Here is a 17,500-nt window from a genome sequence, read left to right on the forward strand (position 1 = left end):
AGGTAGGGATGTAACAATTCCCTCATGTCCGGATACTGAACTCACGATACGACTTTACGCCAAAATAAAGAAGAGTTTGCTTGCACTGTCACTGACTACACATATTTAACACAATGTGCTTTTTTCTGGTAAAATCAGACATTTGGCATTTTCAGGACCTATTATACATTATATTCAATAAATCATATTGCCGTCTCTCCCTCTATTAATGCACTTAAACAATTCAATTCAATTCAATTCAAATTTATTTGTATAGCGCTTTTCACAATACACATTGTTTCAAAGCAGCTTCACAGAAAGTGCATTTCATAAATGTACATTGAAAAATGTTAGAACACAGGGATTGATGCTTAATTTTATCCCAATATTGTCTAAATTGAAAATTTAAGAGCGCATTTAGAAACTAGATGTGCAACTATATCTGCCTAAATGAAAATAAGAAAAGTTTAAGTGTTTTATATTTAATAATATGTGTCAAATAATGTTCTCAGTGTTTCCTGTGACATACAGAACATACAAGAGTTCACTTTAAATTAAATGGAAATTAAATTAAATTGCACACAGTTTGTGTAGCCAAATAATAACCGGTGGAGATCGGACACACAGCGGGACTTTTATTTAATAAACAAGCCTGAAAAACAGCAGGACTCTTATTTTGAAATGTGCTTTATTATTGCAGGAGCTCATTCAGATTCAGACGAGGAGATCAAATATGCGAAAATATTACAGTATAAACACCTACAGTAATCATAACTGATCCGGCTTCACTGTACCCGCGGCTCATTCTCAGGTAATAAACACATAACAGTCTTTATACACCAGTTATGGATATTATATTGCATTTCTGTCAATAGATCCTCATAAATATTACACACTGCACCTTTTTATATTTGGAAGATGAACATAAATCTAATTTGAAATAACATGAGGGTGAGTATATGATCTATATGAACTATTGGATAAAACTAACTCAAATCGTTCACACATCACACTCGTGCTAGGTTAAAAATAACCCAAGTTGGGTTGAAAATGGACTAACCCAGCAATTGGGTTAAATCAAATTTAACCCAATTGCTGGGTTAGTCCATTTTCAACCCAACCAATTTTTAACCTAGCATTTTTTAGAGTGCACTGATACATATCGTCACATTTTAACCCCTGATCTTTTTTCGTATCATATATTTTATAAATTATCATAAATTAGGATCATTTGAAAGCTTACGAACTCAAAATTCATCCTGTGAAAAACGTTTTGAAATCGGACGTCGTGTTACCATGGAAACGATACTCTAAATTCATCTGTCAGGCTCCTCCCCCTAATGGGCGGAGTCGTGTTGCATATTACAAAATGTATTTTAGCTACTTTATAATCAAAATCTTTTCTAATCTTGACACATATCGTCGGAAAGCTCTGAGTCTCAAGGGTCCATATTTGGTGATATTTTGACAGAAATTTAAAGGAAAATGCATGAAAATGGAATGTGGATGACACCCGGTGGCTATTTTTGGTACAGCGCCTAAACTAAATCTTCAATTTTTGTGATATCAACTTCAAATTTGGAACACAACTTGGTTAGACATATGGCTTTGATTTTATAGTAACATTTTTAACTTACAGTAAATTTAAGCTTCCATAACTTTTTCAAACTTTCATATTTTGAATTGCTTTCACTTAAGAAATAATCTTTGAAACAAGACCAAGCTTAGGGGAGTGACAAAATTGCAATATATCGATATAACATTACAACCCTAATGATTTACAATTGGTTTCAATATCACCTCACAGTTCTCAGATCAGTTTCAGCCCAACCACTGCGCTTGTTTTGCAGGACTTTAAAGACTCTGGGACCTTCTAAAGCTCCGAGGGGAATCGGTGTGGGAATAAAGAACTGCTGAGAAGTCAAGAGCTTAATTAACACATACCGTTAATATCTAATATCCCCCCGCCAACAGCCAAAGGGCCGAAGCAACACAAAAGGTGCCCAAAACAATCAACCTCAACACAACCGAAAGCAAAGCAGCGTGAACACAAGAGGAGCGGATCAAAACCGTCACAGAAACCAACACAATGTGAAGCTGCTCTGGCATCTGATCCCGGCATTCCTGATCCCCTCCGCGGGACAACCGGCCCAGCGCCATGAGGGAGAGAGAGCCGCGGCACGGATGCCACGCGGCGCGGGCACAATCAAACGCATTCTTCTTCTGATAGAGCCGTGAGATTATATAACAACTCAAGAGTCCTTAACAGTCACCTCGGCACACTCATCACTCTCACATCCAGGGAGCAAGAAATTGTCCAAAATGTCTTGGTGAAGCGGTAAGAGTTCCTTTCACTGGAACTAACCCCTGAAAAACAACCCCACCCCATAATCCCCCCTCCACCAAACTTTACACTTTACACAGTCCCGTTGTCCTGGCAACCGCCAAACCCAGACTCGTCCATGGGATTCTATAGACAAATGTTCATACACTAAACACAGATAAAACATACGGTAGGCTGGACAGAGGTTACAAATGTATGAATTACAACACATTTACTTCCATAATGTGATGTATTCCTGAATTAAACATGCAGGATATTGAAAATATGTGTCAATAAGCAGCTAAAATTGTGTTTTAAATCTGTGAGTGTGCATTAAACTGTGTGAACGTGAATCTCAAGGCAGTAAAACTATATTGAGCTTTGTGATGCAAACTCTCCCACACACACACACACACACACACACACTCACACACACTCTCCCATGAGGTTTCTCCAGACAGTTCCTGTATTGCTCATCAGAGCATACATTTTAACACACACACACACACACACACACACACACAAATACTTATGGACCACTGCCATTTTCCCACACATGCTAAAGTGATCTGACATCCATCCACTGGGATCATCAGGAAGTTTCTTGTTTAACCAAACATGACTCCCAAATTCCATTAGTATGTCCACCATATTCAAACTCATTCATAAGACAGAAAAATCACAATCAAAAAAATATCTCCGTTATTTCAGCCAGAATGGAGAGCAAACGGACACAGATTTTGCTCCTGGGAAAATAACCCACGGGATTTTAGAACAAGCATCAGAGACAAAGCCGATGCTTAAAGGATCTGAGCAATTGCATTTCCTCGGTTTACTTCTAAAAAGAATATAAGTGCAATAAGAGCCGCGTTGAGATGAAGATGCGGTTGTTTTTGGTACCTCTGGGCATCGGCGGGCCGGAGAAGATCCTAAAACCATCGAACATTCAGCGATTTCTTCTTCTGGTCTTCAGTCCGAGCGGCTGCTCTCCACCGCAGACTTCAGCTGTGTGTTTCTCTCTCTCCACTCCTCCAACAGCTGGAGTGTGTTCAGCCCCTCCTCAACCAACAGGACAAAACCACCATGTGCTTTACCTCCAGGGCACCATACATCACACACACACACACACACACACACACACACACACACACACACACACACACACACACACACACACACACACACACACACACACACACACACACACACACACACACACACACACACACACACACACACACCTGTTCCCACTGCTGGGAGAAATTCCCACCGATACTTGTTTTACTCCACTGCAAAAAAATGCTCTTCTTATTTTGTATTTTTGACTTGTTTCCAGTCCAAGTATCTAAAAATTCTTAAATCAAGATGATTTTACTAGATAAGCAAAATGACAAAATGTCTCACGGGTATATCTGTGCCAATAGCCAACAACACGTCGTGTGGGTCAAAATTATACAGTTTTCTTTTATGCCAAAAATCATTAGGATATTAAGATCATGTTCCATGAAGATATTTGGTCAATTTCCATATCATAAATGTATTATTAGTAGTAATATGCATTGCTAAGGACTTCATTTGGACAACTTTAAAGGAGATTTTTTTCAATATTTAGATTTTTCTGCACCCTCAGATTCCAGATTTTCAAATATTGTTCTTATTTATTAATCTGAAGATAATCTATAGATCTCAATTTCAAAGATTTGACCCTTATGACTGGTTTTGTGTTTCAGGTTCACATTTTATTTAGATATTTTTCTTGTTTTCTAGAAAATCTAATCAAAATGAGATTTTGCTTAAAACGAGCAAAATGATCTGCCAATGGGGTACCGTAAAATGAATAATTTAATCTGTTTGGGACAGAAACAAGATTATTTTTCTTACCCCATTGGCAGATCATTTTGCTTGTTTTAAGCAAAAACTAATTTTTGATTTGATTTTCCAGAAAACAAGAAAAATATATCATGTAATTTTGCTTATCTAGTAAAATCATCTTGATTTAAGAATTTTTAGATATTTAGACTGGAAACTAGTGTTGTAGTGAAGACCACCTAATCCGAGACCAAGTCGAGACCAAGACTTTGAGGGGTTGAGACTGAGACAAGACCAAGACTTTGAGGGGTTGAGACCAAGACCAGACCAAGACTTTGAGGGGTTGAGACCAAGACCAGACCAAGACTTTGAGGGGTTGAGACCAAGGCAAGACCAAGACTTTGAGGGGTTGAGACCGAGACAAGACCAAGACTTTGAGGGGTTGAGACCAAGACCAAGACTTTGAGGGGTTGAGACCAAGGCAAGACCAAGACTTTGAGGGGTTGAGACCGAGACAAGACCAAGACTTTGAGGGGTTGAGACCAAGACAAGACCAAGACTTTGAGGGGTTGAGACCAAGACAAGACCAAGACTTTGAGGGGTTGAGACCAAGACCAAGACTTTGAGGGGTTGAGACCAAGGCAAGACCAAGACTTTGAGGGGTTGAGACCGAGACAAGACCAAGACTTTGAGGGGTTGAGACCAAGACCAGACCAAGACTTTGAGGGGTTGAGACCAAGACAAGACCAAGACTTTGAGGGGTTGAGACCAAGACAAGACCAACACTTTGAGGGGTTGAGACCAAGACCAAGACCAAGACTTTGAGGGGTTGAGACCAAGACAAGACCAAGACTTTGAGGGGTTGAGACCAAGACCAAGACTTTGAGGGGTTTAGACCAAGACAAGACCAAGACTTTGAGGGGTTGAGACCAAGACAAGACAAGGACTTTGAGGGGTTGAGACCAAGACAAGACCAAGACTTTGAGGGGTTTAGACCAAGACAAGACCAAGAATTTGAGGGGTTGAGACCAAGACAAGACCAAGACTTTGAGGGGTTTAGACCAAGACAAGACCAAGACTTTGAGGGGTTGAGACCAAGACCAAGACTTTGAGGGGTTTAGACCAAGACAAGACCAAGACTTTGAGGGGTTGAGACCAAGACAAGACCAAGACTTTGAGGGGTTGAGACCAAGACCAAGACTTTGAGGGGTTTAGACCAAGACAAGACCAAGACTTTGAGGGGTTGAGACCAAGACAAGACCAAGACTTTGAGGGGTTTAGACCAAGACAAGACCAAGACTTTGAGGGGTTGAGACCAAGACAAGACCAAGACTTTGAGGGGTTGAGACCAAGACAAGACCAAGACTTTGAGGGGTTGAGACCAAGACAAGACCAAGACTTTGAGGGGTTGAGACCAAGACAAGACCAAGACTTTGAGGGGTTGAGACCAAGGCAAGACCAAGACTTTCAGGGGTTGAGACCAAGACCAAGACTTTGAGGTGTTGAGACCAAGACAAGACCAAGACTTTGAGGGGTTGAGACCAAGACCAAGACTTTGAGGGGTTGAGACCAAGGCAAGACCAAGACTTTCAGGGGTTGAGACCAAGACCAAGACTTTGAGGTGTTGAGACCAAGACAAGACCAAGACTTTGAGGGGTTGAGACCAAGACCAAGACTTTGAGGGGTTGAGACCAAGACCAAGACTTTGAGGGGTTGAGACCAAGACCAAGACTTTGAGGGGTTTAGACCAAGACAAGACCAAGACTTTGAGGGGTTGAGACCAAGACAAGACCAAGACTTTGAGGGGTTGAGACCAAGACCAAGACTTTGAGGGGTTTAGACCAAGACAAGACCAAGACTTTGAGGGGTTGAGACCAAGACAAGACCAAGACTTTGAGGGGTTTAGACCAAGACAAGACCAAGACTTTGAGGGGTTGAGACCAAGACAAGACCAAGACTTTGAGGGGTTGAGACCAAGACAAGACCAAGACTTTGAGGGGTTGAGATCAAGACAAGACCAAGACTTTGAGGGGTTGAGACCAAGACAAGACCAAGAGTTTGAGGGGTTGAGACCAAGACCAAGACTTTGAGGGGTTGAGACCAAGACAAGACCAAGAGTTTGAGGTGTTGAGACCAAGACAAGACCAAGACTTTGAGGGGTTGAGACCAAGACCAAGACTTTGAGGGGTTGAGACCAAGACCAAGACTTTGAGGGGTTGAGACCAAGACAAGACCAAGAGTTTGAGGGGTTGAGACCAAGACCAAGACTTTGAGGGGTTGAGACCAAGACAAGACCAAGAGTTTGAGGTGTTGAGACCAAGACAAGACCAAGACTTTGAGGGGTTGAGACCAAGACCAAGACTTTGAGGGGTTGAGACCAAGACAAGACCAAGACTTTGAGGGGTTGAGACCAAGACTTTGAGGGGTTGAGACCAAGACAAGACCAAGACTTTGAGGTGTTGAGACCAAGACAAGACCAAGACTTTGAGGGGTTGAGACCAAGACAAGACCAAGATTTTGAGGTGTTGAGACCAAGACAAGACCAAGACTTTGAGGTGTTGAGACCAAGACAAGACCAAGACTTTGAGGGGTTGAGACCAAGACCAAGATTTTGAGGGGTTGAGACAAAGACAAGACCAAGACTTTGAGGGGTTGAGACCAAGACCAAGACTTTGAGGGGTTTAGACCAAGACAAGACCAAGACTTTGAGGGGTTGAGACCAAGACCAAGACTTTGAGGGGTTTAGACCAAGACAAGACCAAGACTTTGAGGGGTTGAGACCAAGACAAGACCAAGACTTTGAGGGGTTGAGACCAAGACAAGACCAAGACTTTGAGGGGTTGAGACCAAGACCAAGACTTTGAGGGGTTGAGACCAAGACAAGACCAAGACTTTGAGGGGTTGAGACCAAGACCAAGACTTTGAGGGGTTTAGACCAAGACAAGACCAAGACTTTGAGGGGTTGAGACCAAGACAAGACCAAGACTTTGAGGGGTTGAGACCAAGACCAAGACTTTGAGGGGTTGAGACAAAGACAAGACAAGACCAAGGCAGGGCGAGACCGAGTCGAGACCAGCACTCCTTAAATTCATAAAGACCGACATTACCGCCTGAGAAATTACTTATTTTTAATCAATAGATATAATTAGAATAAGACACATATAGAGCTGTTACCAATCAAATGAAATTACCCAATTACATTAATGATGTTAATAAATAAATCAGACAATGCACTGGCAATATCCCAGCAGTCGTGGTCTTGAAACAAAATCCAGAGTCCTCTAAGTCTGAGACAAGACAGAGTACAAATATGGTTGAGACCGAGACAAGACCACAAAATGGTGTTAAGACTGGTCTCAAGTACTACAACACTACTGGAAACAAGACAAAAATACTAAATAAGAAAAGCATTTTTTGCAGTGCAGTTCAATTTCTGTTGTTTTTAAATGTTCTCTAGAAATATCTCTATTATTATAGTAATACAATAAAATCCAAATGTAATAATATCACAGCCCAACACATACGGAAGTGACTTAAACTGCAGTTCATGGACTGGCCACTAGAGGAGCAGAATCTCATTGAGCTCATGTTAAAATGGCCAACTTTACAGCAGAAGAACACATGTTTACAGTCTGGGACAAACTGTGAGGGGGGGGGTGTTTTTATAACTCATTCGTTTACATTATATAAAGCCTTAAAGTTCTGCATAATTAAGGGTGTGGCCACTTTGAGTGACAGGTGAATTGCTGATATGGTCGAGTAAGGTGGGCGTGGCATCTCAGCTACGCCTCTTTGCCCGGTTATCTGGGATCAGTGTTGGGCAAAGTTACTTTGAAAAGTAATGCGTTACTACTTAGTTACTTTTTAAGAAAAGTAATGTGTTACGTTACTTTTGTGTTACTTTTCCTCACCTGGGCTGGGCTTGTTTTTGTAAAAGTTATATTTTTGTGCAACGGTAAAGACCTCTTCATACTAAAATGTAAATAATGCGCCCCAGTCTGAGGTAAAGATGCAGATTCCCTCATGAACACTAGAGGGCGCAGCTCTGGATAATGGAGAATAGATGCAGAAGAAAAAAGTTTTACCAATAAAAACAAAAAATCTAGTAATTTTCATCATCAAAGGTCAGCAGCAAGACATTGGTCAATTAAATATAAAGGTAGATTATGCATAAAAATAGTTGTTTTATTTAACATTTAATTATTGGAGGTTCTGATTTTGCATTTGACTGATTTTCTTCATTTTGAGGAGGACAGAATCTTTATTGTGCAAGTGAGATAAATAAATGCTCACACACACACACACACACACACACACACACACACACACACACACACACACACACACACACACACACACACACACACACACACACACACACACACACACCTCTGCACTTATTCTTCTCCACATGAGGGCAGGAGAGCTGTCAGTCAAACTAATGTCAAAAAGTAACTCAGATATTTTGTTGTAAATTTGAAAAGTAATGCGTTACTTTACTAGTTACTTGGAAAAAGTAATATTACGTAACTCAAGTTACTTGTAATGCGTTTAGTAAAGTGCGATGACAAGATGGCGCCGGCCGGCTCCGCCCACTTTAGACGTCAAAACTAAGGGTCACAGACACTACGTCCATATTTTACATTACATTACAAAGGGATTATTATATTTGAGGATCCCTGGCATCAAAACGTTTGAAAACCTCTGCTTTTAGTCGTTCTAAACCTGTATGAGCTTTGATTCTGTTGAACACAAAAGAAGATATTCTGAAGAATGTGGGTATCCAAACAATTTAAGGGTCAGTAAATGATGGTGAACTGTGCCTTTAAAGATCTGTTTTATAGTCTGTTATTTACTTTTTCTTGCGCAGTCAAGCGGTGAAACGATGGAATAGGAGGAATAACACCGGAGAAGAATGGGTCACAAAAGAATAACAACAGGAGAAATAGAGACTGATGTGTGTGTGTGTGTGTGTGTGTGTGTGTGTGTGTGTGTGTGTGTGTGTGTGTGTGTGTGTGTGTGTGTGTGTGTGTGTGTGTGTGTGTGTGTGTGTGGAGATAGCAGACGGTCAAGTGTGGGCTAAGTGGCTCTGGGCACACTCCCTAGAGTCCTCACACATTCCCTTCTGGGAACAAGATGAGGCCGCGTGTGTGTGTGTGTGTGTGTGTGTGTGTGTGTGTGTGTGTGTGTGTGTGTGTGTGTGTGTGTGTGTGTGTGTGTGTGTGTGTGTGTGTGTGTGTGTGTGTGTGTGTGTGAGTGATGGGAAGACGGACAGCAGTGCCAGACAGGAATGCAGGATTCATATGGCATGAGGGAAACAGGGGTCAGAAGTGAAAGAATAATTGTGAGCAATGCAAAACGTGTGACTATGAGGACGTTAAGGTATTGTGCCAAACTATAAAGCTCAGAGTCAGGGGCTAGTTTAAATAGTTTGAGCAATACTAGCACTGATTCTGTGTGACTGATGTGAATGATCATACATCTTTTCCCCAACAGAGGGCAACCAAGAGCAAGGGGAAAACTTCAAGATGTCCGTCCACTGAAGCGAAAACAAAACTGGATGGCTTTGTAACAACCTTTCATAATGCAAATAATAAATATGAACAAACAGTCCACAGAACCGCCACGTTTGATTATGTCTTGATTCTTTATTATGCACAATTCACGCCAACAGTGTGTTTCCTTGCTTTTTAATCTTCTACACACTTTCCTGCTACAAATTCACTCAAACCACTTTGTGACTTTGCTCAGTCAATCTTGAGTGTGCGTTTATAAATGTTAAACATTAAAGGGGGTCATGAACTGCATTCTTTTATAATGTTTCCTGGGGTGCACTTATGGTGTTAGTATGATTTTTTTAACATCAAAATTGCCATAATTTAGAAATAAAAGGCATTTTTCCTACCCTGATTAGTGATGTGTCGTTCATGAACGATTCGTTCATTTTGAACGAATCTTTAATATGACTTGGGACTACCGAGTTGTCTCAGAGAGTGATTCGTTCATTTTGTGTTGACTGCGCATTACGCTGAATCTGTACTGGAAACAACAAAAATGATTAGTTCATCTTTCGAGTCTCGAGTTCGGGTTTGAGTTCTTCCTGTCAGTCCCATAGAGTCTGTGCTGTCAGTAGCGGAAACAGAAAAGATTCGTTCTTATGAGTCTTTCGGGTTTGACGTTTGAGTCATTCGTTCTTTTGCCACGTGACTTGTCACCGTATTGAACACTAGTTCACAACCTTTTTACTAACAAGCACGTAGTTATTTTTTTTTTTATATATATATATTTAGGGGAGAGCAGGGACGAAAGTACAGTTTTTCAGAAAATCGTAATTTTAAAAGATAATGTTTTAGACCGAGATATATTTTTGCTGTGGCCAATAACTCACAAGTGTGGTCTATCAATAGCAGGTGGTATTTTGTACAAATGTAGAACGACTACAGTATAATTTCACTTTGAGCATAAGCTGCACATTGTTAATTTTGACCCCATCAGGTGGGACGAAAGTAACACAACAATACAAGCTAGATTTTTTGGTGCTGCTACTCTTGTTTTTATTAAACATACCTGACTAGGACCTTGTTAATATGTAACTGCAAACATATTTTGTCCTTTATCTTTGCAACAAAAAAAAATTAAATTACATTTTCATTTTATATGTTAAAGTTCATCAAATGTTTCAAATGTAATAGGACAGTACAAACTTGAATTGTTTAGAATATTTTTTATTTGCAATGTCAATCTATTTGATACGTTTCTTCAACAGTATGAACAATATAAAAATTTAATTAAATTAAATTTGCATAATATGCATTATATATATAATAGCCGGACAAAAGTGACAAGTGTTACTTTCGTCCCGACAGGAAGTCCTGACATTTAAACACGATTTACTTTTATACTGAAAAACTCTGAAAAGACAAACCTTCAGGGTGTGTAACAGCACTAAATAACCTGTAGATTGATCATTACTGTGACACATGAAACAAGAAACAACTTGTAATTAGAAAAAAAGTACCGCTTCATTCATTTACTTGCCGTACTTGAAAACTGCATTTCGGACCTAACCGCGGGAAACAATGGCGGAATCACGTGATATTTGGCAGATCCGTCATGGGTTGTTTGCTGAACCTGCTGTCAGAGCTTGAAATGCAAATGTATTCAGGGCTCGGAGAAAATCACCTTGTTACTTTCGCCCCGGTTCTCCCCTAATTCTCAGTTAATATCAGACATATACAAATATGGGAAATATATTGACTATTCAAGTCTAACATCACAAATTCAAGTCAATTAGACTATTACTCATTTTGAATCAACTGTATTTTATTTTTCTCTATTGAGTTGTTATATAATTTTTTTTGTCCTTGTGTTATTAATGAATAAAAATCAGTTTAAAAATGTTACCTAAACCTTTGTAACATAGCTTATAGGCCTATAGCACCTATACAAAAACATATTACACATATATATATATAATGTATGTATGTGTGTGTGTGTGTGTTTGTGCAATATGATTCAAAATGAGTAATAGTCTAATTGACTTGAATTTGTGATGTTAGACTTGAATAGTCAATATATTTCCCATATTTGTATATGTCTGATATTAACAGAGAATTTTATATATAAAAAATAAAAATAAAATTAAAAAATAACTACGTGCTTGTTAGTAAAAAGGTTGTGACTAGTGTTCAATACGGTGACAAGTCACGTGGCAAAAGAACGAATGACTCAAACGTCAAACCCGAAAGACTCGAAAGAACGAATCTTTTCTGTTTCCGCTACTGACAGCATAGACTCTATGGGACTGACAGGAAGAACGAAAGACTCAAACCCGAGACTCGAGACTCGAGAGATGAACTAATCATCTGTTCCCGGACCTGTGTCACACGGCCCAGCCCCAGATCAGAGTCAGACACAGACGAGTCCACATCTAACGTCTCCAGGAGTTCGAAGACACGAGAGGCGCAGAACAAACGTGATAAATATGAAGTTGCAAAAGAAAGAATGTCTCGGATCAGGAGGTGAGGTGAACTAACAGAGTTAGACTGCAATAGCCTGACCCAACAACTAATCAATTAATGAAACGTTTCAGTTTCTTATCATTCGGCTCTGGTTGCAGTACCCTATAGTTTATTTTTATTTAGTTTTACAAATGTAATCAACATTTTCATAAGTACTAGATGGGTTGGGCTATTTAACATGTCATTTGAATTATATTTTGCTGAAATGAACGAAATGACTCGAAATGACTCGAAAAAAGATTAGTTCATTTTGCTGAACGAGACTCAAAGATCCGAGTCAGTAAAATGATCCGAACTTCCCACAACTAACCCTGATTTTAGCTTCTGATTTGAGCGCTCTGTATTTGAGGGCGTGTCTGCTGTGAGACTTCAGTGTAAACGCCCACTTGCTGTGATTGGCCGCTGTGAGACTTCAGTGTAAACGCCCACTTGCTGTGATTGGCCGCTGTGAGACTTCAGTGTAAACGCCCACTTGCTGTGATTGGCCGCTGTGAGACTTCAGTGTAAACGCCCACTGCTGTGATTGGCCGCTGTGAGACTTCAGTGTAAACGCCCACTTGCTGTGATTGGCCGCTGTGAGACTTCAGTGTAAACGCCCACTTGCTGTGATTAGACATGTGCCGGTAAACGGTAATCCGATATACCGCAATAATGAACATGCACAATATTGTTATCGTGGGCACTTCAAAATACCGTGAATAATTATATATTACGAATTATTCAGATTTTTAGAATTAATTTTAAGAATACTTTACCCATCAACCGTTTAAAATGAACAACGTCAAATGAACGTCAAAGAGGAACGCGCACTGATGTAAATAGACGTGCATGAGCCGAGCACATGGCGGAATGAGGAGACGCTGAAGTGCACATTCATTCTCAGACAGCAGAGGGCGCTGACGCAACAGCAGAAATGCAGCCGTTTCCCCAGTAATCACATAACCTAATACATAATACTTAAAGACTTAAGGCTATTCATTTTCAAACTTGCATTTTATATTTTAATCTGGACTAAATTACATGCCCTAGATATTGTTTGAATATGTTCTGACTGTTGTTCAATCACACACTTTACAAGGCTCCAGTATTTAACATTAGTTCCTTCATTAACAAACTGACAATGAAAAATACTTCTAAAGCATGTATTAATCTATGTTAAATGTACATTTCAGCATACCTATTGTTCTTTATAATTCTTTTGCACTTTAATCTGTTTTAAATATTTGTTTACTTTATACATTTTTGTGTATTGCTTTATTGTATTTAAATGTTTGGTTCTTTTGTTATAAGAAAGTGATTTAACCTGTTAGAGTATGACAACACTTTTTTTGCAACTTATTTCAATATCGTGATAATACCGTATACCGTGATAAAAGCTTCAGCAATTAATCGCAACATGAAAATTTGATACCGGCACATGCCTAGCTGTGATTGGCCGCTGTGAGACTTTAGTGTAAACGCCCACTTGCTGTGATTGGCCGCTGTGAGACTTCAGCGTAAACGCCCACTTGCTGTGATTGGCCGCTGTGAGACTTCAGCGTAAACGCCCACTTGCTGTGATTGGCCGCTGTGAGACTTCAGTGTAAACGCCCACTTGGTGTGATTGGCCGCTGTGAGACTTCAGTGTAAACGCCCACTTGCTGTGATTGGCCGCTGTGAGACTTCAGTGTAAACGCCCACTTGCTGTGATTGGCCGCTGTGAGACTTCAGTGTAAACGCCCACTTGCTGTGATTGGCCGCTGTGAGACTTCAGTGTAAACGCCCACTTGCTGTGATTGGCCGCTGTGAGACTTCAGTGTAAACGCCCACTTGCTGTGATTGGCCGCTCTGAGACTTCAGTGTAAATGCCCACTTGCTGTGATTGGCCGCTGTGAGACTTCAGTGTAAACGCCCACTGCTGTGATTGGCCGCTGTGAGACTTCAGTGTAAACGCCCACTTGCTGTGATTGGCCGCTGTGAGACTTCAGTGTAAACGCCCACTTGCTGTGATTGGCCGCTGTGAGACTTCAGTGTAAACGCCCACTTGCTGTGATTGGCCGCTGTGAGACTTCAGTGTAAACGCCCACTTGCTGTGATTGGCTGTTCTATGGCGGTTCCTCACATGTTGTGGCGTTTCTGTCGAGTCCATATCGTAAAGTCTGCGGCGAAACTGCGACTGATTTCCCAAAGAATCCACAGTGAAATGTAGCGAACACAAATAAATAATGCTCAACTGAGACGTTCACATTGTTGAGAATAAATCAGCTCATTCCTAGCATTAGGATCCTTTGGAAGGTCATGTTATTTTTAGTCAGTTCGTCTCTCCTCGTCATCTCACTAACACTCCAGTGGGCGGGGCCAAAGCTGTGATGATGAAGTGGGCGTTGCTCTTCTTCTGTAGAGGCGCTCTTTCACCATCTATTATAGGCTCATCCACAACGAGTCGATCTCTGGGCTCGAGTATAATAAAAGCTGTTTTGATGACCTATTGTATAAAGCGCTATATAAATAAGAGTGACTTGTCTACCCTTTCGGCCAATGTATGCGATTCCAAAAAAAACATGTGTCATTGTTTTGCTAAATGCTTAGCCGTATGGACAGGAGAGATTGCTGTTGGATTAAGGGCCAGGGCGGTTTATGATATGACACATGCACATATTCACCATCCAGGAATCCACTGACTCAACAGTTAACAAGAGTTAGATAAGAGCACGATCACCACTGCTTCATATCGCTGTAATTATAACACTAGTTTACTGTGTCTAAACAAGGCGAAATGCAAAAATGAGGAATAATAAATAGATTCTATTCTATAAATAGATATGAATTTTTCATGATGTATTTGGCAGGTGTTCTTATAAAGACATGACCGACGTTCAGTCATCTCTAGGTATGTGGTGCGGGGGTGACGACTGCTTTTAGATTAGAACATTTTTCTTTCCAATACAAATATTATATGAGTTGGCAGGCTTGTACACCATCACAGCTGCAAACCATAAATTAAAGGAACAGTTCACAGAAAAATGGCAATTCTGTCATCAGTTATTCACATTGTTTTTCCAAACCTTCCATAGATTATAACATATAATATAAAGTTATCAAGAGATGAGACTCTCTTTAGCTGCTTCTTCTAATGAATTGTTTAAAATAAGACCGGTTTGAATCGGTCCGACTTATAATTTACAGCATAAGTAGAGAGAGCAGAATTAACCTTCTGACTAAAATATACACAAATCAAATACATTTGGAAGGGGGTGAAATCTGAAATGAGAGCTTGTGAATCGGAATAACAACAAATCAAATCGAGTTTGTGAACTGGATCTGATTCAATTCAAATTGAACTGTAAATCAGATTCAAACCAAGTCGAGTTTGTGAACTGGATCTGATTCAATTCAAATTGAACTGTAAATCAGATTCAAACCAAATCGAGTTTGTGAACTGGATCTGATTCAATTCAAATTGAACTATAAATCAGATTCAAACCAAATCGAGTTTGTGAACTGGATCTGATTCAATTCAAATTGAACTGTAAATCAGATTCAAACCAAATCGAGTTTGTGAACTGGATCTGATTAAATTCAAAATGAACTGTAAATCAGATTCAAACCAAACCGAGTTTGTGAACTGGAATCAAATCAAATCGAGAGCTTGTGAATCTGATTCAAATCAAATTGAACTGTAAATCAGATTCAATCCAAATCGAGAGTTTGTAAATCAGAATCGAGAGCTTGTGAACTGGAATCAAATCAAATTGAAAGTTTGTGAATCAGATTCAAATCAAATCCGAGTTTGTGAACAGGATATAAATCAAATCGAGAGCTTGTGGATCAGAATCATAATCAATATATTATGACCTCTCCCAGACAAAAGTCCTCCAAAGTCAGATCTATGATGCACTAAGAGTCATAATCAAGTGATCAAAAGATGCTCATATTTCAGGCTCATTATGGCATTGCCTTCAGTCCACATTTAGCTCAAGATCCGCTTTCCCCCAGATCTGCACATGGAGCGGTCCAGCTGAGACAGAAGCAGCTCAGGGGAAGATGGAGACGGGGAGAATCCTGCATTTACTAACCCTAACCGTCTTGGAGAGGCTTCTTTAAACAGATTAAACATCTCACAGGTCAGAAACCTGTGTGTGAAATACTCACGAATGCCTCGTGGGAGTCAAGCGATCTTATTAAATGTGGATGTAAATCATTTCAAATCAATAATCTCGTCTAGGCAGATGCAGGGGAATAACACGCCTCAGTCATGACAGGACACGCCGGGATTTCACAAGCCATCCCGAGCTCCACGAGGCCAGTGACAGGATCCAAACATTCCTGCTGTGTGTGTGTGTGTGTGTGTGTGTGTGTGTGTGTGTGTGTGAGAGAGCAGATTCCAACCTAAACTAAAGCTGCCACACCACAGTTCTCCTGACCTCTAAAGCACTGTCAAACCCAAGCTAAACATCAGCAGCAAAACAAAACGCCTGGTGAGATCTCCAAGAAAACCCTCCTCATGTGCTGTGCTATCGTCACACGCATAAAAGAGTTATTCATTAATAATGCTGCAGATTTTTGGAGAATACTTTGGATCTGGACAGATGGTGCCAGAAACACAATCCAGAAAACACTAGGAAACTTTGTCTTGAAGATCGGCTTATCACGTCATTAGCGTACTGTCTAAAAAATGCTGGGTTAAAAACAACCCAAGTTGGGTTGAAAATGGACTAACCCAGCAATTGGGTTGTTTTAAGCAAACATTTAACCCAACCGCTGGGTTAAAACGATCCATTCGCTGGGTTAAAACGTCCCAATCGCTGGGTTAAAACGACCCATTCACTGGGTTAAAACGACCCAATCGCTGGGTTAAAACGACCCATTCGCTGAGTTAAAACAACCCCCGATGGGTTAAAACAACCCAAACGTTGGGTTAAAACGACCCATTCGCTGAGTTAAAACAACCCCCGATGGGTTAAAACAACCCAAACGTTGGGTTAAAACAACCCATTTGCTGAGTTAAAACAACCCATTCACTGAGTTAAAACAACCCAATTGCTGAGTTAAAACAACCCATTCGCTGAGTTAAAACAACCCAATTGCTGAGTTAAAACAACCCATTCGCTGAGTTAAAACAACCCAAACGTTGGGTTAAAACAACCCATTTGCTGAGTTAAAACAACCCATTTGCTGAGTTAAAACAACCCAATTGCTGAGTTAAAACAACCCATTCACTGAGTTAAAACAACCCAATTGCTGAGTTAAAACAACCCATTCGCTGAGTTAAAACAACCCAATTGCTGAGTTAAAACAACCCAATTGCTGAGTTAAAACAACCCAATCGCTGGGTTAAAACAACCCATTCACTGAGTTAAAACAACACATTGGCTGGGTTAAAACAACC

At 40.3% G+C, this 17,500-nt stretch overlaps 1 protein-coding gene and 1 long non-coding RNA gene across 4 annotated transcripts in view; one reads left to right on the top strand and one right to left on the bottom strand.

The window, feature by feature from the left end:
• The window catches only part of stard13a (StAR related lipid transfer domain containing 13a), a 117,178-nt gene that overhangs the window by 82,240 nt on the left and 17,438 nt on the right, over positions 1–17,500 (bottom strand). The window contains exon 1 of one of the 3 annotated variants that reach the window (XM_079804701.1): positions 3,203–3,327. The exons of the other annotated variants lie outside the window; for them this stretch is intronic. Within the exon in view, the coding sequence (XP_079660827.1) occupies positions 3,203–3,248 (46 nt within the window). The 5' untranslated portion in view covers positions 3,249–3,327. Of the gene's footprint in view, positions 1–3,202; positions 3,328–17,500 lie in introns of those variants that run through there. 3 annotated transcript variants of the gene reach the window in all.
• The window catches only part of LOC307118867, a 272,203-nt gene that overhangs the window by 40,255 nt on the left and 214,448 nt on the right, over positions 1–17,500 (top strand). The gene's annotated exons all lie outside the window — the stretch shown is intronic.

Source organism: Gobio gobio (assembly GCF_949357685.1).
Source record: "Gobio gobio genome assembly, chromosome: 22".
Taxonomy (NCBI): Eukaryota; Metazoa; Chordata; class Actinopteri; order Cypriniformes; family Gobionidae; genus Gobio; species Gobio gobio.